We start from the raw sequence: 24,966 nt of genomic DNA on the forward strand, positions 1-24,966 counted from the left end.
ATGATGGAATAGGTAACGTTTATTCAACTGAAAAATAATAAGGGCCCATACAGTTTTCCTGAGAATGCTGTGAATCAAGCATGAATTAATATTATAATCTTGAATCATTCTGATTCGTAAAATAAAAATCCTTTATTTTATCCTTTCTTGAAACAAATGACCTCTTATATATTTCTAAAAAACATTTAAGATTGCTATAATTGATAAGTCCAAATATTCGAAAGAATTCTTATGATCTAAAATCTATTTATAATTGGGTAAGATGGGTTTACGAAACTTATAAATACAATTTCGAAGGCGATGGAGAATCGCCGGGGGAATTTACATTACCCTTGCCCTCGAGATAATAACAAAGTTTCCTGTTCCGCGAGAACAAGCTAAGTTTTCCATTAAATCAGAGCTCTTCGTTAACCTTTAAGATTAATCAAAATATCAGAAAGCTGCAGAGAAACGTAGCCGTAGATAATAACGGTTCATCAAACTTATTACACATTCCCGCGATGACCATCAAAGCGCGTTTCTGATTTAAACTGCATTGGATGGAACGTAAAATTAATTACTTTCCTGTTATATATTGCACAGTGTATTAAAGTCCCTTCAGATAGTTATTTACAAAATATTGTATTTTCAAAAATTTTCTTAATGACTCTAGATTTCCCTTTATTTTCAAGTCTAAAAACCATTTGAAATTTTGGTTTAAAACAAATATATATAATCTATCCCAAAATGTATGATTTTAAAAGACTAAAAATCGTGTTTTTATGTAAAATGGGAAATACTATTTATTAACAATAAAAAAATGTGAATGAATATGATATAATACTGCTAAAAAAATAAATATCTAGGAAACAGAGTGGTTTGCCCTTAAGAGTTTTTCATATATTTGAAGAACATGCATTATATTGTATAAAGCATTGCAAATTAGGGTAGAAAATCTAATATGTAGTTAGGAAGTTTCTTCACGAAATCAATTAGGTCCGAAACTTGACATAATCTAAGAATGTGGTGCCAAGTTAACATTTAAATTGTTCAATTTTTCCTCATGTTTTTTTTTCTTCCATTTTTGCATGAATAGAGAGGTCATTTGTTGTACAGGCAATGTTTGATTTGGCCCATGATTTGACGATAATGAATAATCATGATGGTAAAACTGCATGTCAAATTCCATTCGTTTGTCTCTTTTCGTTTTTTAATTAGAATACTCACAATTAGATGGACGTTTTGAAGTTGAAATTCTCACAAAATTACTCACAGGTAATTGTGAGAAGTTGAAATTCTCACCATTAGATATGTATCTTTTTGTTTTAAAGAACCAACCAAAATATGAAATAAATCTACAAATTATTGTATGTAGATACCAAGCTTAATTTTATTCCTGTGCTCGTTTGACGCATGCGTCACAAACACTCAGACTGATTAAAAGAAAGACAATGTTCCAAAAATGATTTGTTTGAGCTCTGAGAGATCTAAAGCATTGATATTCATTAAAATCTCGAAGTAGACTTTTTTAAACAATTAAAAATAAACAAATATGACAATAAAGCCTAACTAATTTTAAATCGAAAATTTCGGATCTCTCATAGAGAAAATAATTATCTTAATAATAAATCTGATACTAAACATCCATCGAAAACTTTTATTTTTAAAATTTCGAAAATTCTTAAACATATTCAATCAAGTTAAATATATTTGGATCATTTCGAGAACTATAATATAACTAACAAATGGAACAAATCTTTATAATAAATTGAAAGAAAGAACTAAAGCTGAATTTATGAATATAACATAAAAATACAAATTATTTTAAAATACTTGGTGAAAATCGAAATATGAATATTTTTACCAGATTTTTCAGTCGAATTTCTTGCAAAAGAAATTTTTAACTAACCTTCATTTTTGTCATAGAAAATGATTACAATAACTAGAACGAGAGGATTGCCGTCATATATTAACATCAGACAAACCGTTTCCTCAGAAGCACAAAGGAGAAAACACAGAAATAGAAATGTCAAAAAATAATGAGAATCTTGAAATGCTGTCAGGTTTAAAATATCATACATGTCTTACGTATTGCATTACGAAACTTCATATTAATATCCACGGACACTTTTCAGAATTTATCTTAAGCCCACTACAATAGACTACTTCATCTTCTCATTTCCCTTCCTTATTCCTTCCTTCATATGAGTTTTAATAAAAAAAAATTCTAAAAAAAGAACAATCATCTGATACTAAGAAAAGAATGGGAAAAAATTTAAAAAAAAAGATTTTAAGAATATCAAACAGAAAAACTGAAAACAGAATAGGAAGCTGTTCAAAAGATGTATAAAGGAGAATGAAGGATGAGAAAAATAATACAGCTTGATAAAAGTTTTAAAATTTCTTCTAAGATTAATATTTCTAAGTATTTAAATTTTTTACTATTAACCATATATAAATTTTTTCCAAATTTTTCTATAAATTTCCTGTTTTTTTCCATAAAAAAAGTGTAAACGTTAAAATTTTACAAAATTTAACTATAGCCTTCAGAATGTGCTGATAGAAATACTTCTAATGTAAAATAAAATTGATGCCGGAGACATGTATAAAGAAATTCCAAAGAAAAGCCAAAATATTATGTATGAAAAAGAAAAGTCAAAACATTATACGTATATAAATCCCCAGTTTAAATGTTTGTTGGCATACATATAAAAAGTTATCTTTCTGAAATATCATATCAATAATTATATCACAGTTGTTTTATTAACAACATGACGACATTTCCTAATTGATGCAAAATCTACTAAGAAATTTGTATTTTAAAATATATTGACATTTTTATTTTATAAAAATATTCTACCATAATTTTAAATAATATTATCCTAATTTAAAAGTATATGTGAGAAATTCTTAGCTGAATTAAGTATATTTCATAATTTATTGTAGGTTGATATATTAACAGAAAAGCTGAAAAGAATTCAAGCATCTTATATTTTAAATATAATATGTTCGAATATTTGATAGGTTACTTTTCGAATTTTTGAAAAATTTTGCATACTTAAATGTTGCAAAAATGACGGAAAACATCTTAGAATAGAGTATCGTCAAGCCAGATATAAAAATTGAAACTGAGTATTATACGATATAGAACATTCAAAGTTAAAGGAAACATTTTTAGCTGTTTATAATTACTATGTGAAATATGAGTATAATTTTAACTAAATTTTTAAGGTTTTTATAGGGAGTGTTGAATAAATACAATATTCCTACATAAAAATAGAAAAAATAATTTGAAAAATCTGGAGAAATTGCCTTGTACCTGACCTGTCATATATTAGTTTTCACGGGATAAATTTGTAAATCAAACACTGAATGTAGACATGCTATAAACAAAAATTCCGAAAAACCTTTCAAAGAAACTCTGTCTTTAGTTTCTTTTTCCAAAATGTTTCAGATTCAGATTCTAGATAAGATCATCCATTTTCTTTGTGCATTACAATGTTCAAAAGATTATTTGATATTTTAAATTCATGTTTACAATGTACATATATTTCTATAAATTTATTCGCTTTTTTATGAAAATCTTGTCAGGAGAAACATTGCATTAAGCAGCATACTCTTAAGAGTTCTACCTAGAAAATCTAGTCCTTTGAAACAACAACAAGAGTGGATAGACATTATGCATACAGTTTCATTTTCTTTCAATAGCATGAATATGAAAGTAATACATACGAGGAAAAATCAGTTTCTTAAAAATGTTTACCTGAAAACCCCATTGCTGTTTATCTCTTCATTAAGTAGTTCCAGGAAGGATATTGAAGATTCATTTATAGAGTTAATATCTTCCAGTAATGGACTGTTGCTAGAAAAGCAGAAAAAAAAATTCTTACAGTATTGATTTGAAATCTTTCTTGCCTCAATTCCCTATATTCAGATTAAGAAGCATTCTAAAATCAAATTATTCATTCATGAACATACAGACAGAACTTTCAAATTTTCGATTTCCTTTATATGAAATTTAAAATTATTTTAATTTTTCAAGTTAAGAAATATTATAGAAAAAATAATAGCGTATGGAATACTGTAGTAATTGTAGATGAATGTAAATAATATGTTCTAAGTTATTAAATATCTATGATTTATGAAGTTTTCAAATTAGTAAGAGGGTAATAAAGCTGGTGGATTAAAACTATCAGTTGAACAAAAAAAACCCTCAAATAGGGATTTATTAGGAATTTCAATATTTTCCTTACATTAGTCTATGATTACAATGTGGTATTTTTTACGGTCAATTCCGTAACCAGTGTAATTTTTTTTAAATTTATTTTGGGTAGAATTTAATTTAAAAAAAATTACATATGACAGTGATTATTTCTTTTGTGTATTAAATACTGAATCCTTGCACTAAGCAACGCAAAATCTATACACTATCATAAAAAAATCATTAAATATATTCATTCCATGTTTTCGTTAAATCAAATTTCGTTGAAATGAACAACAGAAATTACTTTTGTATCAGTTTAATTTATGACCTAATTAATATAGATAATTGCTATTCTAAGCAAACAAAAATTATGCCGTAAGAAAATATAAGTTTTTATTGAATGTATTTTAGTTGGAACTTATCCTTAGTTACTATACTAATATTAATTTTATAAAAACATCACTGTAAATATGAATACATTTGAGTACAAAACAAATACTTTGTTGATTCCATTCAAAACAATTAGATTATTATGATAGTGGTTGGTTTAATGAATTTCATATATGCAATCTCTATTATTTTAAAAGAAAAACAAGCGTAATTAAGATGAAAAAAATACTTTCGAGGGCATAGTAATACTTGTGAAATGTCATCATACTAGTATTTAGTTTCTTTGCATATTCAATAGACGTTTCATTGCTTGTTTTCGAAAAAATAAAACCGTAAAAAGCTAAATAATTCCTTCAACATAGAAAAAAATATTCAGAATTTTTTATGTTAGTTCAAGTACACTCAAATATTGATAATGAATGTTCTGATTATTTCATTTCTAATTTTTAGAAGAAATGCCAATTAAATATTTATAAAGCACTTGAAATCATCGATATATGATGAAAAACCACTTTAAAAAAGGACTCCTGTTTAGCCGTCTCAAATACTATAAAAACTGATTTTAAGAATGGTTACTCATTTTGTAATAACAATAACTTTGCCTTCTTTTACCTATAGCAGTTCATCAAGTCAATAACATAATGGTATAAACATTTTTACAAAAATATTTAAAAGTGCATTCGTAGTCATTACATCTATATATGCAAGGAATTTCATATTTAAATAGAAAATGAAACATCATTTATGCAATAAACTTTAAAATACATATAGTTTAGGTTTATACAAAGAATATATTATGATATGGTGTCATTTTTGAAACATTCTATTATAAGCAAAAATCTAATATTATACTATTCATAGAAATATTTTATATGTTCAAATTTCTTATAAATTATAAATATTCTAAGAATTTTCATAATAGTTTGTGGTTTCAAATACGTTCTCTTGGCACGTTTCAAATTCTTTTCTAAATAACAAATTTCATCCATTTTCTCATTTTTTCATACATTTCAGTAAAACTATAATGTAGGTACACGAAGCCCAAATTTTTGCATCTTCTTACTCGCATGCTAGCAAGATAGATGCAGAAAAAACTCTTTAAGAAGCGGTTAAAATTTCATTTCAGTCACGCACTCGAAGGAAAGTTTGGTTTGCCCAACTATGTGAATATTATGCTGTTTTCTTCGCTCGTAGATGTTAAATGGTAGTTCGCAGACTTTAAAATAGCAGAATCATGGCGTAGCTTTATTTTTAAAAAGAGTTCGAAGAAAAAAAATTCAACTAGCAAATATTTTCTTTGTGATGTTTTATGCTGCTTATGTTCTTGAGGAAAAGCCATAAAAGCAATATTTAAAACTCATATTGATATTCATTGTTACTTTTCCTATCAAAAGATTTAAGATGATTCAGACGAAATCTTTAGGATGACATCTTTAATACGATTCCATTACGAAATTTTGTTTGATAGATAAAATTTCCTTTAAAATCTTTTGACACAAAATTCTTATTCATACTAGATCAGTCTTTCAATGCAAAAGGGTTGTTCATTTTTAAATGAAATGTGATGTGCCAAAATATTCTGAAGAATGATTTTTTTTTTCTATGCAGAGATTTACTTCAATGTGTAACTGGTTATTAAATGTACACGTCCGTGCTAACTTAGAAAGACCATGGTAAAAATTTAAAAGAAAGTAGAAACATAATCACGAAATCAGTTTTTTTAATACTTTTTCCTTAAAAGTGGAACAATGTAATTTCTTTAATGTAAGATTTCCAGTTTCAAAAAAAATACATCTCATTTTAATCGCTGAGCTTCCGAGAATTTTGAAAAATTCATTTGCTAGTCAAATCATTAACTGAAATTTTTTTGAAAATTTCTTTATGTCTGCTACTTAAAACAAATTTTAAAACCATGGAGAGAGACAGTGAAAACCTTGTATTGCCTATTAAACACGGAAATTTCTGTTACTTTCTATTTAACTTCATTCATAAGCAATGTCGCGATTTTATTCTTTTGACGTTTAAGACGTTTGATTTTAAACTTGATATAATTGTAATTTGCTTCATTAATTTGTGTCACTCTTGTATTGCATTTCAAGGCATCAGAGAAGTCTTGTGGAGGCGAATCGTCTTTCTATATCTGCGTATGTTGCATCTAATATTAAAATTAGTTTAAAGCATTTTTAAATGATTCTGATTTAAAATATTTCTAAAATTGCAAAAAAGGCGACAAAAAAATTTGGGAAACTTCTTTCATTTGTAAAGTTGTAAACATAAATTATGATAATGTTTGAACACATTTGCAATGTATATTGATAGATTGAGCCTAGAAGACTGTATTTACGTTTTCATATTATGAAGGTATTTACATTTACATTTCACATCTGAAGCTACTCAACCAAAGGCTTTATCCGAATATCCTCATCTGAGAATCATCATCATTTACACGAAATGGACTGGAAATACTGCGGCATTGCTATCAATGTTTTCGATTCCCAATTCATAATATTTGGAAGACAAATGGAAGAGAAGGTGTGCTAACTTGTATTATATTTACATACGAGTTATACATGCATTTTTTAATTAAATTTTGGTTTATTTAGATCGAATAATTCGGAAAGAAATGGAATTTTTTTTTTCAAAATGTATTCTAAGTACGAGGGGTGATCCAAAAAAAGTTTACAAGACAAATGGAAAATGTCTTATTAACAATAGACACAGGATACAAATGGTAATTAAGAGACATATGTGGCGGTCATTTCTCTACATAATCACCAAACCTGTTGAGGCATTTATCACACCGCTGGACCCATTTGTTTAACCCGTCTTGGTAAAAACAGGTCTCTAACTATTGAGCCAGTTCTTGGCATTTTTTTTTTTTTGAACATGACCGTCTAATATGAACCTTATTTTGGATAAGTTTTTCTTTAATGCCGGGAAAAAGAAATAGTCACTGAGAGCCAAATCGAGGCTGTATGGGGGGGGGGGTGGCTCCAGACCTTCCAACTAAATATTTCCAGCAATCTCTCTGCCCGCTTCAAAAGAGCGACACCATTTCGCCACCTGTTATCTACATTGGTTCGACCCCCGTACACTTCAACGATCTGTCTGTGAATGTCCGATGGGGACACATTCTTGGCCCATAGAAATCGAATAAAACATCTGTCACTCTTCACATGATAACTAACCACTAGAACTCTTCACATGATAACTAACCACTAGACTCCCTTTACTCGGTAGGGTATTTGCATGATGAGGAAATGCAGATAACATGGGATTAAAAATACAAATTGGAAACAACAGAATATTTAATATAACAACTATTAGGTTAAAAACAAATAGTACATATAATTACCTAACAAAAAGTGAATGAGCGTATACGTGGGACATTGCCTTAAGTAATACGACACTTCATCACTATTGACAAGTAAAAAGAATCTGCAAAAGAATAGGGAAAACATGCAAATAAATATAGTGAATCAAACACAACTGGTGATAACACATGTTTAACCTTCCGTCGGGCGCAATGCAAATCCTAACACGATCGGACGCAATTCATCTAAGAGATTAATGTACTCAATTAATGCAATTTTTGAATGTATGTTAAAAAAACATATTAAACAGAACTTTTCACTTACATTTGAGTATATTTAGTATGAGTATTTGAGTATATATGAGTACTCAATTAATGTGACTTCATCTCACAGATTAGTTGCGCCCAATGGAAGGTTAAAGTTTTCAATTAATGTACTTTTTATTACTCCGCACGAAGGCTAAAAAATAATATCTATCTTCAATTCTTTAATATCTTCTGAACAGGGACTGCACATTAATGCTAGTGATATTAAAGATTGTACATCTAACTGATTTCATTATCAATTTCAGAAAGCAGAGGTACGAATGCTTTTAGACAGTCAAATAATCGTATAAGATAATATGTATACATTGACTTTGTGGCCCATTATGTGAAAATTTCACAATTCTATTATCTCTGATACAAATATGGTTTACTTTTCACTAAACAACTTCAGTAAAAACATACGATACGATAAAAGATACAATGAAAAGCATTCACTGTATATGTTGCCTTTGTTATTAAGTTTCAACAAACACGAAAGAATAATGAAACATTTTGTTATTTCAATGGTAGGACATAATAAGACATTTAAGCATGTAATAGAAATCGTAATAAGCTGACAGTCGATTTGAGTGCCTGAAGAGCAGTTTACCTACTTCATTTGATAGGACAAACGTCAAAGCTCAGTTAGAGTTCATCAACAAATCTTCGTCGATTATTGATCGTCGAGTATATAAGATTAACTGCAGGTACTGTACCTGCTACCTCATATCTATTATCATTAAACCTTTCACTCACATTATTTTAATGGATTCCACTAGAATCGCCTTGTTTAATCTTCTAAGATAGGACACTGCATTCAAAGCCATTCACATTATACGTTACGTCTTCCAAGACACTTGTTTATGTTGACAAAACTTAAAATTTAAATGATAAAGGCTTTTGTGTTAAAATTTACCTTATGATAATGCAATAAGCTATTTTCATGTTTTCTGAAGACAAATTTAGTGAATCGGCTAAAGGTTTTCAAATATTAAAAAGTTCAAACTATTTTTTAAATGTATATTTATCAGTCCAGATTTTTTTTTTATTTTCTTGTCAAAAGTTGCGAATTTTTATTTCATTTGCAAACTAGACACATTTTTAAATACTTTTTCATTCGTTTTAGAAACACAGTGACATTTGTTCTCTATTAAATGTTGAAAAAAATGCAAATATTTTTAAAGAAAATTATTAAATGATTTGACATTTGCAAATACTACGTTGTTTAGAATAAAATGATGAATTGATGCAAAATTAAATCGTTATTGAATATAAAATGATTCGATCTTTCATATGAAACGGCATATACAAGAAATAGGTGACAATTTCAAGCATTTGGTAGATCAGAATATCTAATAATTTTACAGCTGCATAGAATGTGGAACACTTCAAATAGAATAAATATTAATCGTGGAAATACAATACACATAACAACTAAAGCGCAAAAATTTCGTCCTTTAAATTAATCTGACTGTCTAATTAGATTAATTTTTTTATCATTTTCTACAAATATTATAAATAGCAAATAACAAACATAAAAAGGTGCATGCAATTAATGAGATAAATAACTAATGTATTTCCTAGATATTTCGTTAAAAGCTCTATAGTGTGGTTAAAAATTTTAACATAATGAATATGCATTAAAATTTTGAAAGTTAAAAATCTTTTCGATGTTTATTATTTCGTTATTTCTGTTTTATATTCATATATATGTAATACTTATAATTTATTTTTGTTCTAAAAACAATTATACTCTAATCACTCGGAACTAGATCTGACTTCAACATTTAGGATGCGTAGATTTATATTTTCCTTCACTCACTAATACGTATCAAACCAGAAGCACTCTATCGGCAAAGTTCTTCTTAAGCAATAAAATTTCAAATTACCTTAACACGACCATTTTTTAATTCTGCTTTCTGTCTTTCTTTGCAAAATGCGCTTCTTACAAAGAAAGTTCTTACAAAAAATTTTAAAGTAGCTGAAAACTGGTCTATTTGCGTAACATCATGAAGAATAAAATAAATACATTGTTAAATAACTCCACGACTGTTTCTCTTTAAATAAAAATACATTTTGCACACTGTATATAATGAAAAAAAATACTGTAAAAGTACGAAAGTGTTTCGCGCAAAAGCTCCGATCAATGTGTACGGTACAGGGGTGGTTCGGTGTATATATGATGGATGTGTAGCGAATAATGAGTAAGGTGTAAAACAGTCCAACAAGCTCACTAACAAATAAGGACAATTATTAAACTCGAAGACACTAACACTCAGAGAGTAAAATACAGCAGATAAATCCACTAGAATATTACTGTAAACAAGAGCGCACAAGCAACAAATCGGTAGTAAACAAACATAATATCACAAAGCGCTCTGAGATAAACCCACAAGAAAAACTTCACACAATCTTACACGGTCTTCAAATATCTGCTATTCACCACTGTATACTTAACTGCCGACTCACTACTGACTTGTCTGTACGACAGCGATTCAGCACATGATTCGTCGACTATCTGAATCTTGATTTAATTCTCGACTATAAGAATCGGCATGACTGTTTAATCACTTGAATTCCCCTTAGTTGACTTCAGCTTTGTCTAAAAGCTTTTTATAATTTCTGTGACAGGGCGAGAGAAAGTTCTAGAAAGAACAACATAAATCATATCCTAATGGACCTATAGATATAATTCTTGGAGATTCTGGAATCTTCAATTTTGTTCTCAAAGTCGCCAAATCATCGCGAAGTTCCTCATCGCCAAGTCCGGGGATCATTCATCCGGTATCCATTTAGCATCTATCAGAGATATCTATAAAACTTCTATACGATGGAACTAACTATGCTGGGAAGCAACAGTATACATTTGTGACATTATATTATGCGAAATTAAAATTAAATTAAAATGTTTCTATGACATGATCATTAAGTCAATCAATTAAGAAGTTATTATCTAGAAAATATTTATATTCCTACCATTATATACCTTTAATAGTTCATTAAATAGTTCTTAAAAATATAATATCAGATTTTATATTAAATGTTTTTTTATTTAAATTAAAAATTCATTATAAAGGCGGATTTTTTTTCTAAGAATAAGTAGAACTTTTAATAAGTAAGGTGTCTTGTTGTACACACACAAAAAAAACCGCATCCAAATCATTTAATTATTTATGCTCGAGCATCTATTATATATTTTTACAACTGAAACTGTACTGGCAGTTTAAAAGAATATAAGATAGTCTAATGGAATATAGCAAGTAGAAAATATAAAATGTGTCTTCCTTAAGTTCATTGTAAAAGAATTAAAAAATATCTTTTGTTAATAAATTAAATTAAGGTAAAGCTTTAAGTGCCTAATTAAGTAATTAATAAATAAAAAAGTTAAAGCGAAAAAAAAAAACGTTCTCTTGTCTGGTTTGTTAACAGCTTACTAAATAATATTCTAATTGTTTCATTGAAAAACTTATTACGAGAAAAAGGACTTTTACTTTATTATTTAGAAAAATAATCATTTGAAATTTAGAATTTTTCTTAACTAAGTTTAGCTGTAAGAAGCAAAATTGCGGCATTTAAATGCATAAAAGATATAAAATACGTAGACATTCATCATATAGTTAAAGAAAATAACAAGTCTGAATAAATTATAAATTTTTTTTCCTAAACTCGTAAAATGTTCCCTTAATCTCTGTTTTAATTAGAAGACTGTCTTCATTTTTCTAGGTTTTCGCATGAAATAAGAGAAATATATCTTTAAAAAATTGCATTTTTCTTTTTGCCAGTCGAAAAACAACATCTCTTTCGAACAACACTTCAACAAACTTTCCTTTTTCCTGTCTGGCTTTTTTCCTCATTAAAAAAATAGTTGGCAAATGAAGATTATTATAGAATTGATAAGTTATATCTAATTAAGACTAAATGTTATCGTTTTGTTCAACAGATATAAGTAATGAATTCATTCTACAAACATCACTTAATTTAAATAAAAATGCTAATTTTAAGAAATAAAGCTAAACAATTTCAAAGTTTTAAATAATTGTTTAACTATTAATAAAATTAATTTAAATATTTTTTTATGATGGACATAACTAATAATGTTAGAAGTTTCTTAAGATTTCAAAGATTTTTTCAAGTAAAAGTAAATTTCTTTTGTCAAAAACTCATAATGAGTATAAAAACTTTAAAAATATCTTTTAATTCTCATTTAATACAGACATTTTAAGAATTTGTAAAACTGAGATTTAAATTTAATATTTTTCTGTTTTCTGAAAAAATGCATTGTTTTAATTTGTAATCTTGTAACTCCTCATAATAAGAAGCCGTATTGTTAATTGCAATAAAAGAAAGGAAACAAATTGTTACATATTTTATTACAATATATATTTGCAGAAGTTTTAAAATTATATAATAATATGCCTTTAATTGTGAAATTTTATACACTTTAATATATAAAATCTGGAATTAAATAAAAAACTAAATGATGAATACAAAATACATTAAAGTGTTTATTATTATAATAATAATAATTATTATTATTTTGATATTTGATCTAATAGACTATACAGATTTTTCTAAATGCGTTGATTTTAGTATTAAATATTCTGTTTATAGATATGTTTTAATATGCATTGAAAATTAGCATTCATTTTAATATTGTTTAAATATCCGTTATTTAGAACTTGATTAGAAAAGGATTTTCACTTCGAAATACCATGATAAATCTAGAAAAAAAATAATATGTATCATATAAATGTAATATATATTTTATTATATCATTTTAAAAATGGAAACTATCATCTATGATACTTACATTTTTGATATTGACAAAGAAGTATTCTTTTATAGAGTAGAAATAAGTTATATCCATTCTTTATATCAAATCTTTTTATGAATATCTTTCTTTCGCTGCTGTAATGAATTATTGTTTTAGATGATTTTTTTTTAAATTTGCCTTTCAGAGAATGAAATTTTTACCCTGCAGTATTATTAACCAATTCTCATTTTAAAGTATTATTTCAGGTAAATTATACGAACACATGCTAAGATTTACCGGTTTTTTTTTTTGTATAGTAATGGAAAAAAATCTTGAATAAAAACTGAAATTAGATTTCGAAAAATAGAAAATTATATTATAAATATATACATTAAACATAAGCCATATTATGCTTGAATGCGTTAAAAGCAATCCAAAAATTATAAAATGTATTCAAAAATGATCTTTATTCGTATTATCTGTAAAAGCAGATTATTTTCTATTTTTAATCGTTATTATAGTTTTAAGATATCTGGAATGAAACCTCATTTCTTCGAACTTGGCTTAAGTGAATTTTAAAATTAATTTCGCAAACAATATAATAGTAATAAAAAGTCTCGTGAAAATACAAAATAAAATAGTAACAATTAAAGTAATTATCATTTTTTTGAATTTTTACATTTAATATATTTATATATGGCCTCTTGATATTTAAAAGCGCCATTAAAAACTAAACCTTAAAATTAAAAAAAAATTTATAAATCGCACAATTACTTTTCCTAACATTTACTCCCAGATCTTTCCAGACAGTGTTGTTGCTTGCAACTGCCTATTAACCGTCTGCCGAATTCTCTTTCTCGCTACAAAAGTTTCGAACGCTGTGGGAAGAAAACAACTCTACATTCTGCTGCACCATTTTGTCTGGAGGCGGCGGTATTGTATCAAAAAATGAGAACTTGCATCAAAAGCAAACAATTTATTCGCATGCATGAAGACAAAAACAAAATATATTGTAATCTGATGTTATAACCGGGAGAGAAATCAATACCTGATCTAACGAAGGTATTCCTTTATGGTAAAGAAATTCCATAGAAAAAAATGAAGCACATGAGGAAACAAAAAACAGGTGTTATCCAGCGGTTTTTAAAAGAAAGAATCATTGGAGCAGAACACCTACACGAAACATGCTGATCTTCTATTAATTTATATAAATTTTTCATGATCTTAGAAGCGTTATATTTGGTGATGTGTAAATTCTGGATAGTAAAAAATGGTGTCTTTCAGATATCTAATTAAATTTACTAACGTTTTTGTATATTAAAGTCGAAAATTGATTAGATTAAATAAATTAACTTACATTAAAAAATCAATGTGGTATCTTTTAGATTTTTTGTTCATGATTTTCCCCATTTAGAAGCATTCATCTGATGGCAGTTACAGCCAATCTAACTATTTCTTGTTTTTTGTTGAATTGCATTGCCTTAAATACAAAGTTTTGTACGTAATTTGAAGTTATTAATGAATTATTATTATGCATCATTCATATACGAAAAACTCTTTGCTATTCTAGAGAGTCTAAAGACAGTTTTGTTTACAATCTGCTGTCAAATTATTTAGTATAATTGAGAGACGCGAAATTATAAATTATTGAAATTTTAAATCCTTTACGGCTCTTGTTTTCGTCATTTGATAAATTATTTCAGCAGCATAATATTTGCAATACTTTTTAACACTTTATTTCGCCCCTTCAAACATGATTGTATAGCAAACTGCAAGATTATATTTATTATAAATTAAGACAATGAGCTTAATGATAATTTTAACATATGATGAAACAGAGAAAATACTTCAATCTCTGCATCATACAGCTATAACAGCAGTTATACATAAAACTGAGTGAAAATGAATAGTTTTTCAAGTTTATTTTAAATTTTGAAATATATTTTTAAAAATATTCTGAGATGTGTCATGAAATTGATTAAAACTTACGTCTTCGCTTTTTCGTGCCTTTTTTTTAAAAAAAATCCAAAATGGATGGTCAGCAATAACTATATCGAAATATTATTCTTTCTCCACATACGACTCAAACTTCAATAGAAACTTTGGTGATCTTCTCGCTGTTTATTTGTCAGTTGATTGAATAATTTTCAGTTCTGAATAATTAGCATTCTATTACTGATTAAAATACCCAAAAGCAAAAAAAAAAAAAATGTGAAAGATTAAATACTATTTCAAATAACATTTAAAAAAAAACTTGTTAATGATTTTATGTTTATGTGCATTTTTTTAGCGAAAATAAAAACGATCAACGAATTTTTACTCAACCCAGTATTCACTAACAAAAAACTGGCCCAAAGCTTACCACCATCCTTTTCGACTTTCCTTTCTCCACTTCAGATTTAGTTGAACCATATAAGATATATATTTAATATAGACTGACGGATGCGACCAAAGAATACTTATCAAGATTTTTTTATAAAAGCGTAAAAGAGGATTCGAAACTCAGTTTTAAATGTAAATATGAAATCTTAATATTTTTTAATATGTTCTAAGTCCAAATACATGGATTCTTCCTCTCTTTAGCATTTTTATAATAATCAGATCTATCCCAAATGCTTTTCATTTTCTTTTTCAATTCCATAATTTAAAATATTCTACTGGGGAACTTCTTCTATCGAAATGAAGCAGGTTGGGATTATATACTAGTTTTATTATATAAGTCCACTTAATTTATCTTCGACTTTTCATCATAAAGATGCTAAATTCATTTTTTTTATCTCTGTGGCAAAGCCAAGGATAAGATTTTCAAATTCTAAGCATTGATTTCTTTTTCTAAGAGAAAATCCATGGTACTTCTGAAATACGAGCTTAACAAAAGAGCATTTTTTTCGATTACAATACTTGGAAGTTGCAATATAGCAAGATATTTCATAACACGTACGAAAGAACGTAGTTGTATCCATGCTCTTTAACAGTAATTGAGATACTGAACATTCATGACTCGGCAGCCACACACAAAAAAAAGAAGTTAAACTGCCCTCTTCAGGAAAGAGTTTCTTTCAGTTCCAAAAGGGAGGAAACTGAAATAAGCTAAGGGCAAAAAAAGACACAAGCGAAGATGAATGAGTGTGCCTCTTAAGACAGAATTCTTGTTACGTTTTCTTCTTCAAACTAAGAAATTACTTTCAGTGTGATGTGATTTTTGTGAGAATAAGCATTTGACTTTTAGTTAAAGTTATCACATGAATAGATAATTATAAATTCCTTACTGATAAGAAGATATAGTAGTGTTTTGTAAATGTATGGCATCATATTCAAAACATGGAACAATAAGCTTTGAATGAGCTCTAGAATAAAAGCAAAAAACAAACAAACAAAAAAACAAGAATTCATTTGGCCATCTCTTATCTAAAAACTGTTAACATATTGCAGCGAAAATTAAGAAGTTGCTAATAAATATTCAGTGAGTTTCACATATATTCATAATTTTTGAAGTAAGAATCTAACAAATTGCGTTAATTTGATATATAGACAATTTAAAATTAGTATTACGTTTGAAATCTTTAATAATTCATAAAACATTTTATAATGCTTGAAATTACATTCAAATTATACAAACAATAATTTTAAAATATAAGGAAAACTGATTTTGAAAACTTTTTCAATTTCCAAAATGTTATTTACGGAAGAGTAAGTCTTTTTATTAACGCTAATGTAAAATATCTTATATTAAAATAAAGATGTTCATTTTCATTGTTAAAACTAATATTCACTAATTTAAACTGTGCTATGTAAATAATACTCATCGATTGCGATTATCTTTTCCTCTGAAACAAAAAAAAAATCATTATAAAAGAAATCTTAGTTAAATAGATCAAGTTCTTAATTCAAGTAATTTTAATAACAAAATAATTACAAAAGTTGTCATTATAATTTTTTCTTATTTTTCATATATTTATTTATACAGAATAACATTATATTCATTTACGAAACAAGAAATGTACAGTATAGGTACTTCCCCTCCACACCACACACACGTACATATTGTGTGTGTGCGTGCGTGCGTGCGTGCGTGCGCGCGTGTGTGCGTGTGTGTGTTAGCAATTCATATTCTGGTTTCCCTTAGAAATAAATTAAATTTATCGGAATGCCGTCAACATTATTACCTTACATAATATAGTCCGAAATGAAATTTCATTTGATAAAGTAAGTAGAAACTATTGACCAGAAATTTCGAAATTGGGAAAGCAATTTAATATAGGAAGAAGAAATACGTGTAAGAAAAATGTTTAGGCAGAGTTAGCTGGGAACTAATAACTGAATTATTTAGATATGTCTTTAATGTTCCAAGAAGCATAAAGACATTTTTCATGTTTCTCAAGAGGTATTGGGTAAATTGGTTTTGAACCAAATATATATAACTTGATGACAAAACTAAGAGATCAATATGCGTTCTATTAAATTCTTTATTTCCTACGAAACAGATTCAATTTAGAAGTAATAATTTTACCATTTTAAGAACTTATGCTAAAAAAGTAAATAGACGATTTAGCTTCCATTAAGCCAAAACATGAATGAAAATTGTTGTTGCTCTACATTACATTCGAATTAATTTTTAAGAAGTAACTTCAGCTATTGAAGGAAAGGTTTATTTATTCGTAACTAGAAGTTAAAAAAAAACACTCACTTCAAAATTTATAACATCTTATCATATTATTGTTAATATTACTTTTCTGCTCTGTAATTTTGTTATATTAAAAGATAATAATAATTTTTAGTACATGCGATTTTAAATACACTTTATTTTGTTCATTAATAAAATTAATTAAATAAAATCAAGTAAAGGATATTTTTTTCATATTTTTTTAAAAGATGAATAACGCAATTTTTATATTGTTTTATATAAAATGCTGATTTATGTTGCATTGTCTCAAACATAATGAAAACCAGATAAGATAGTTTTAAGCGATAATAAGAATTTCTGTATGTTTAAATGTAATGGATTATAATGCGTTAATATTTATTTTAATAATAATTAACTATTTTTTCAATAAGATTATTGGGCATTTATGTAGACTATGATTTTAGTAATAAGAAATAAAACTGTTTCAACTTGGTTTATTAAGTGGAGAGGGTCTTTTACGCTGTGGTACTAAATATTTCTGAGTAAGTCATCTCAAAAAATCAAAAATCAGAAAATTAAAACATATAAAAAAATCTAAAATCTAAAAAAAAAAAAAAAATCTAAGAATGAAAGTCTATATATTTTTCTGTTTATATTTAAATAATCATTACTTTTCGATATAAACCAGAATATCAGCAAAACGCTGTGCAATGAAAAATTATAAATTTTTACTGAATGAAATCCTTTTCTAAATAATTATGTTTTTTTTTCTTGTTTTAAACCAGATTAATATGCAGTTTGTCTTAATACAAACATTTGTATACTATCAAAGATTTATTCATTGTTGTGAGAATCCTTTGTAAGAAATAGATATATTTTTTTGAATAAGTATAGAATTATTTATATATTTATTTACGTGTTACCGGTAAGAGTATGGCTTACCAGTAAAAAATATCAATCAACATTCTGAATAGAATCCAATTCAATTTCCAATAAAATTAAATGAAAATATTAAATTAGTATCAAATACTTATTTTCATTCATTTAATCATTAAATCTTATTTTAGTAATTGAACATGGAAGCAATTCCTCGTGAGGAATTCATCACTAGAAACACGATTTACTTTCTGTATTTGCGTTAATATTACAATGAATGCAGAAATATTGCGCAAGTCATCCAACACTAACAACTTGTCAACGTAGGATGAATCCGGTATGAAAGAGTAAAAGTCAGGATGGTCGTACTGCCTCATACAAAACCGACAGTTAACAGTTTATTTGCTTCGTCGCCATCCAATTTAGGGGAAATCACTTCCGGCAGCAGAACAAATTTCAGCGACTTATGTCATGCCCATACAGGGATGTCTTGAACCACGAAATTGCTCATTCGGATGGATTTCTATGATGGGTTCAGGAGTTTCTGCCGACATCGCAATCAAGTGATTCCGAATTATTTCACAGATCAGAAAATGCCAGTAATAAATTGCATGTTAGCATTTATGAATCACTCAATACAACTTTCTGTATTCATAAAAGAAATGAATTGTGATGGTTTACATGTTATTGAAATAAATAGAATCACAATTCAGTTATAATATTTCATGAGTCTGAAGATACGAGAAAAACAAATCAATAATATTAATATAGAACATAATTATTTAACGACTTTAGAATTGCTTGTAACTTTGCTTCTCTGATATCTCACTATTCGCTTTAAGTTTTTTTAAAAATTCGCCATATTTTATTTCTATTTCAAAGTCACATGCATTTTGAGTTATTTCGTAGATAATGCTTGTCGTAAAAGAGCATTTTTTTTTTCACTATGAATCCTATATATTTTTAAAATTAAAGGAAAGAAACAATTCCAATTATTAGCATAACTTAATTAAGGATGCTTCATTTGCGACTCTCTCCCTTTGCTGATGCAAAGTTGTAGTACATCCTCAATTATTAACCTTTCTCGAAATTTCAAGAATGTTCGACATTTATAGGTCTATGATCTTATGTAATTTACAAAAATTCTTTTGGTTATGGTTAATTTTATAAAAATTTATTATTTATCCGCTAAATCTCAACACAAATTTTTCAGAGTTGTTAGAATGTTTAGAACTGTTCCTCGCATCAAGTCAAAACAATCAGTTATTTGAGTTTCAAGTTCTCCAGAATTTTCCATAATGTTTTCAATGCTTTCAGATAAACAACCAATCCTCCAATCTAGAGAAAAATTGCATATTAGATTTGATCTGAGATTTTAAAGTCCTTCTTATTATCTACTACATTATTAAAATGTTTTTTTTGGTTTAATTATTTTTAAAATTTCTATTTATTCTTTTTATGAAGAATATATTTTCTTCTTACTATGCAAGATTTAATTATTGTCTTCATTTATCTTGATACAAATAATTTATTAATATAATAAAGAGAAGAAAACTTTCAAATTTAGACACAATCTAAATATATATTAATTTCTGTGAACGGAAACATTAAAACTTAATTTTACAAGGTAAAAATTCAGAGCTATTTCATTTCTATTAAATATTAGAAGAATTAATATTAAGAATGTTGAGTAAACAAACGCTGAAAGGATATTTATCAAATGCTTTTTTCAAAAATGTTGATTTAACTTTTGATTATATGGCTATATTTCTTGTGCCTTTACGATCAGTATGTTACAGTCCATCTTCAGAGTGATGTTTTTGAAATAGAATTTGGCCCCGAAATGATGGTTGTTTATCATGACGTTAACTTTTTAATGAAATGTATGAGGAAAAATGACGATTTGAAGTAATAGAAGGAACTTATAGAAATTATCATTCCAAAAAGCAGTAATCACCGTTCTCAATGATATCAAATAAAATGAATACTTATATGAACACAGAGTCGGTTTACCTTCATATTGTTTTTGAGATTATAAATGAAAAGGCATAAACTGCTGGAAGAATCTATGAAAAGTAAATTCCCTAACAGAAAAGTTGCTGAATATCTCAAACATTAATAATATCTCTCGCATTAATTGAGTGTTAGGCAAAATGTTCATTTCATGCTTGAGGCATAATTTCGCCAAAGAAAGATGACAAGACTTTTTTGATGAATGAATTTATAAGACATACATTTCATGATATATCTAAAACAAGCACGAGAGCCTCTCTTTGCTACTGAGAAACCATCTACCTCATTTAGAAAGTGTTGATTTCATTGTCTGAAGGCATATTGAGGTTCAGAACCTTAATTTAGATGTGAAATATCTAAAAGATTTGGTAATCTATGATCTTCTCACGTATGTCTTCTTTTTTCAATCTTCAAATGTTCGCCAGTTATTTTGGAATAACTCCGACCATATTTCAACAATGTGAATTAGTATCCATCTTCTTGATTTTAACTTTCTATTTTAAAAAATAGAACCAATAAACGATTTCCGTTCCCTATTTAAGATATTGTTCAATGTATCTTTAAGAGTGGGACAGTACTTCATTTTTAACCAAACTTTGCCTTACTAAATTTACTTTTTCGATCCGCTCTAATTACCTTTGAAATTGTATCTCATATTGTAGAATAACAACGTAGAGAGTAATTATAAAAAGAACTATCCGGATATATGTGTCCTTAGCTAGTTAACGTTCACAAAAATTGAATAATTTTTTATTTAAGGTATCTTAAAGTATGCGCTTTAAGAATCATATGGAAAACAACAGCTAAATTTCAGCGATTAGAGTGAAAAAATTCCGAAAATTATTTATTACCCGAACGGACAGAGACATTGCGTTTTTGAAGAGATAGAATTCTTGGGCTTTGCTGAAACCCGTGTGCTGTAAAAGCGGTAGGGACATGTTATCTTATTAAATATTGATTGCATATGCGATCCATCTCGGTCTGAATGGACCTTTCGTTACTGTAAAGGCTTAATTAACTTTGATTATATAATAAAATATCGAAACATAAAATGCATACCCATTGCACTTTTAATGTTTATCTAAAACTGCATTATCAATTTTATTTAATTTCCTAAAAATATAAGACACTACATAATATACAAGAAAACTATTAATTTTCATTTTAGAAATACTAAATGACCAAAACCACATTCAATAAATTCGATTGTTTTGGATTTTGAAATGTTATTTTCAAATCTCCATCTACAATCTACATCCATTTTCTGAAACTACATTTTTTCAGGTTATAAACGTGTTTAGATTCCACATATACGGGAGTCATTTCCATTGTTGCTTAATTTCTTAATATAATTTGCAATTTTAAGATATATCAAATGAGATGATAAGTGATATTGAAAAAAGATTTGAACACTATATACAGTTTCAGTGTTAAAATCTGAAAACTAATTCAGCAGACAGTCTTTAAACATAAATGCAGCATATTTCACAGAAATCTACAGAATACATTTAGATATTTCAAGACTTACTTGGAAATATAAACATTCATATGAATGATTTTTTAATTAGCAAAATTCTATATAAATAATAAAAAACGCCAATATGCTATTCAAAATATTGAATAAATTATCTGAAAATTTAAAATTATTTCTAAAAATTTTTAAAGTTTCTAACCACTATATTTCAAATCATGAGGTAGATGATCTGGCGAAATTACTTTGAGAAATAAGCATTCTTTAAAGTTTTACATACAAGATTTATCTAATTTTTAAATTAAAATGCATTATTTTCTAATATTTTTCTTTTTCGCTTTTTTTGGGTGATGTTTTGTGAATTTTAACATCTTTATTACTTTTTAAAAATTTTAGCATTATTATTTTTTTAATATTAATTTTTATTTTATTTATATAGAGAGAGGGATTAAATTGTCTGTATTTTTAACTTACTCTATATCCAAAGCTAAAATATATCTATGAATATTTGAATTTAAATCTATTGCGCAATTGTCTTGAAAATATTTTTATTTCTTAAATAATTATATAATTAATTATGTGATGTGAGACATCCCGATTGGAGAACAATTCCTGTTCACCAGAGACACTCCTGGACTCAGAATTTTCAAATCAGTGAAATCTTTTATGTCAATTAAATATCTGCAATTCAATCATCGTGATTAATGCCGTCAGCGATTCGTCCGAGTTAAATATGATGATAAGCATGAGTTAAAATAATTTTTATATAGGAAACTACCTAATTTCCTCTAAAGTAATATATTTCGACCGAGAAAGCAGTTGAATGTTCATTGAACGTAACGGGTTGTTTTTGTTCTTCAATCAGTTTTCTATTTTTCTATTATACTACCGAGAAGAAAGGTATGGTTAATCCCTCTTGACAACGAATCATTACTTACAGCGTTGTAGGCGTCACATTTTAGGAAATAAGTAGAGATGTGTCGCCAACACCTGGAAATAACATGGAATTCGAGGGGATGACGAACAAAATCTATTATCTTTCTGGACGAAAAAAAGGCGAAATCAACAAGATACGGTAAGGTGGGATAGTTAAGGGCTATCTTTTTTTTTATATAATTGCATTTCGAAGACAAGAAGATTATATAAGATTAAGATTAAAAAACCGAAAATAAGAAGCTATTTTTAGCTTAGACGACGGAAGCTGTTTTAATTCCCTATTTAGAAAGAGAATTAGCTGATAGTAAAGAAAACGCTTCCTGGATGAATACCCTCGAGAGTTGTTTATTATTTTTGGTACTTGCTTTTGGTACCCCAATTGTTAAGCCCAAAAAATTTCCCGTTATCGTTAAATTACCTTTATTTTTAGTTTCCGTGAATACTTTTCAAATCAATGCAATGTTATTCAAAATTCAACAGGCTAATGGTGAAGGGAGGTAGGAAAAATTATAAGAATTCAAAATCAGACAAGAAAATATATCCGAAGACCGAAGAAGATAAGTATGAGACGAAGGCAGTGCAAGACTTTAAATTTTAGATTGTGTTCAATTAACAAGGAACATTTACGAACGTTAAGGTATGGATTTAAATCTTGTGAATAAAATATTTAATTTCAAAAATAATAGAACCGTTGTTTAATTGCGTGTAGAACGATACTCAATCATAATTTTATCGCATCACGAAAACTTTCCAAATGTGCGTTGGATCGTTTATGAAGAAACACTATCTACAGCAACAAGTATTTCATACCGGAGGGCATCTCAGACATAGGGAGGAGAAGCTTCCGATATGGTGGTTGGTTCTCTCCAATTTGGATACAAAAATGATTTTATATCAGTTACCTTATATGGATGACTTCACATGTCTCCTATGAGATGAGTTTTACCATGACCGGGAATGGTTCTACGGATTCAGCATTAGTTCCCGCGAATGCTATCGTGGCATCCGGTGATTAAAATTTATCGATGCGCCTTCGAGCAGGTCTGAGTTTATGGTTACAGCAACAGGTATGATGCAAAGAAGCAATGCATTCCTGTCTTTAAAGAGAAAGTAATGTTTTGAAGGCAAAAAGAAATCATGATATAAGAATATCCATTGCCTTTAATAACTATCCATGAAAGGGTTTTGAAATGCATGCGCCCATTTTGAGGCATGTTTAACGGATTAGATATTTGTTCTGAAACTAAGTACGCTTGCATACACTATTCAAACTTAAGTTATCACTAAATAATAGAATTATCTGCCACTATTCTCATTATTTCTGTAACAAAGTTAATGATCATTCATTTTATACCTCCGAAATTACTTACTAAGAGATTCTAGCCGTGCATTTATCCGTCCATTTGTCTTGAGTTTGAGCTTTACTTTCTTCTTCAAGAATTTCTGTGGCGAATTTTGGATCATTCTATATGAAAAGAAAAGCTGGAATGTTGTCAACCGTTTCATATTTGTTAAATTTCATCTAAAAAATTACAAAACAATGACTCCTATTTATCTAACGGCTTTCTTATCTTTTTACAGATACATGGCCATCATGCATCCTTTAAAACCAAGGATGTCTCGCAGTACCACTCTGAATATCTGCGTTTGGATCTGGGTCTTCAGCATTTTGCTCTCTTTCCCGAACTTGCTGTACTCGATGACGATCATCGAGGAATTTCCAGACGGTGGGAACCGAGTCATCTGCTTCATGTTTTGGCCGGATGGACCATCGAATGAAAGCAATCAAGAATACATGTAAGACAAACTTATTTACTTAATTTCGATTCCATATTTAAATATAACTATTATTTAAATTAATTTTATTATCTCCTTCAAGGAGGCATTCAATATATAAATAAAGATTAAAAAAACAATTGGTAAAAAAACTGAAATACGCTATTTCTTCTGTAAGAAAATAAGTATGGGTAATTACTATCATATAATCGTCGCAAATACAGTCAAATGCGCTCAATTTTTGGTGTATTTTCCACCAATTATTTCCGAAAAAGCGCCAATGATACCTATTTAGTGCCAATGATAATTAACAACACAGTACGCT

At 27.8% G+C, this 24,966-nt stretch overlaps 1 protein-coding gene across 1 annotated transcript in view; it reads left to right on the forward strand.

Annotated features, from left to right (window-relative positions):
* Positions 1 to 24,966, forward strand: part of LOC129963477 (tachykinin-like peptides receptor 99D) — a 127,226-nt gene that overhangs the window by 57,984 nt on the left and 44,276 nt on the right. Inside the window, exon 3 of the mRNA XM_056077884.1 lies at positions 24,447 to 24,662. Coding sequence (XP_055933859.1) covers positions 24,447 to 24,662 — 216 coding nt within the window. The remainder of the gene's footprint in view (positions 1 to 24,446; positions 24,663 to 24,966) is intronic.

This window comes from Argiope bruennichi, chromosome 3 (assembly GCF_947563725.1).
Source record: "Argiope bruennichi chromosome 3, qqArgBrue1.1, whole genome shotgun sequence".
Lineage (NCBI taxonomy): Eukaryota > Metazoa > Arthropoda > Arachnida > Araneae > Araneidae > Argiope > Argiope bruennichi.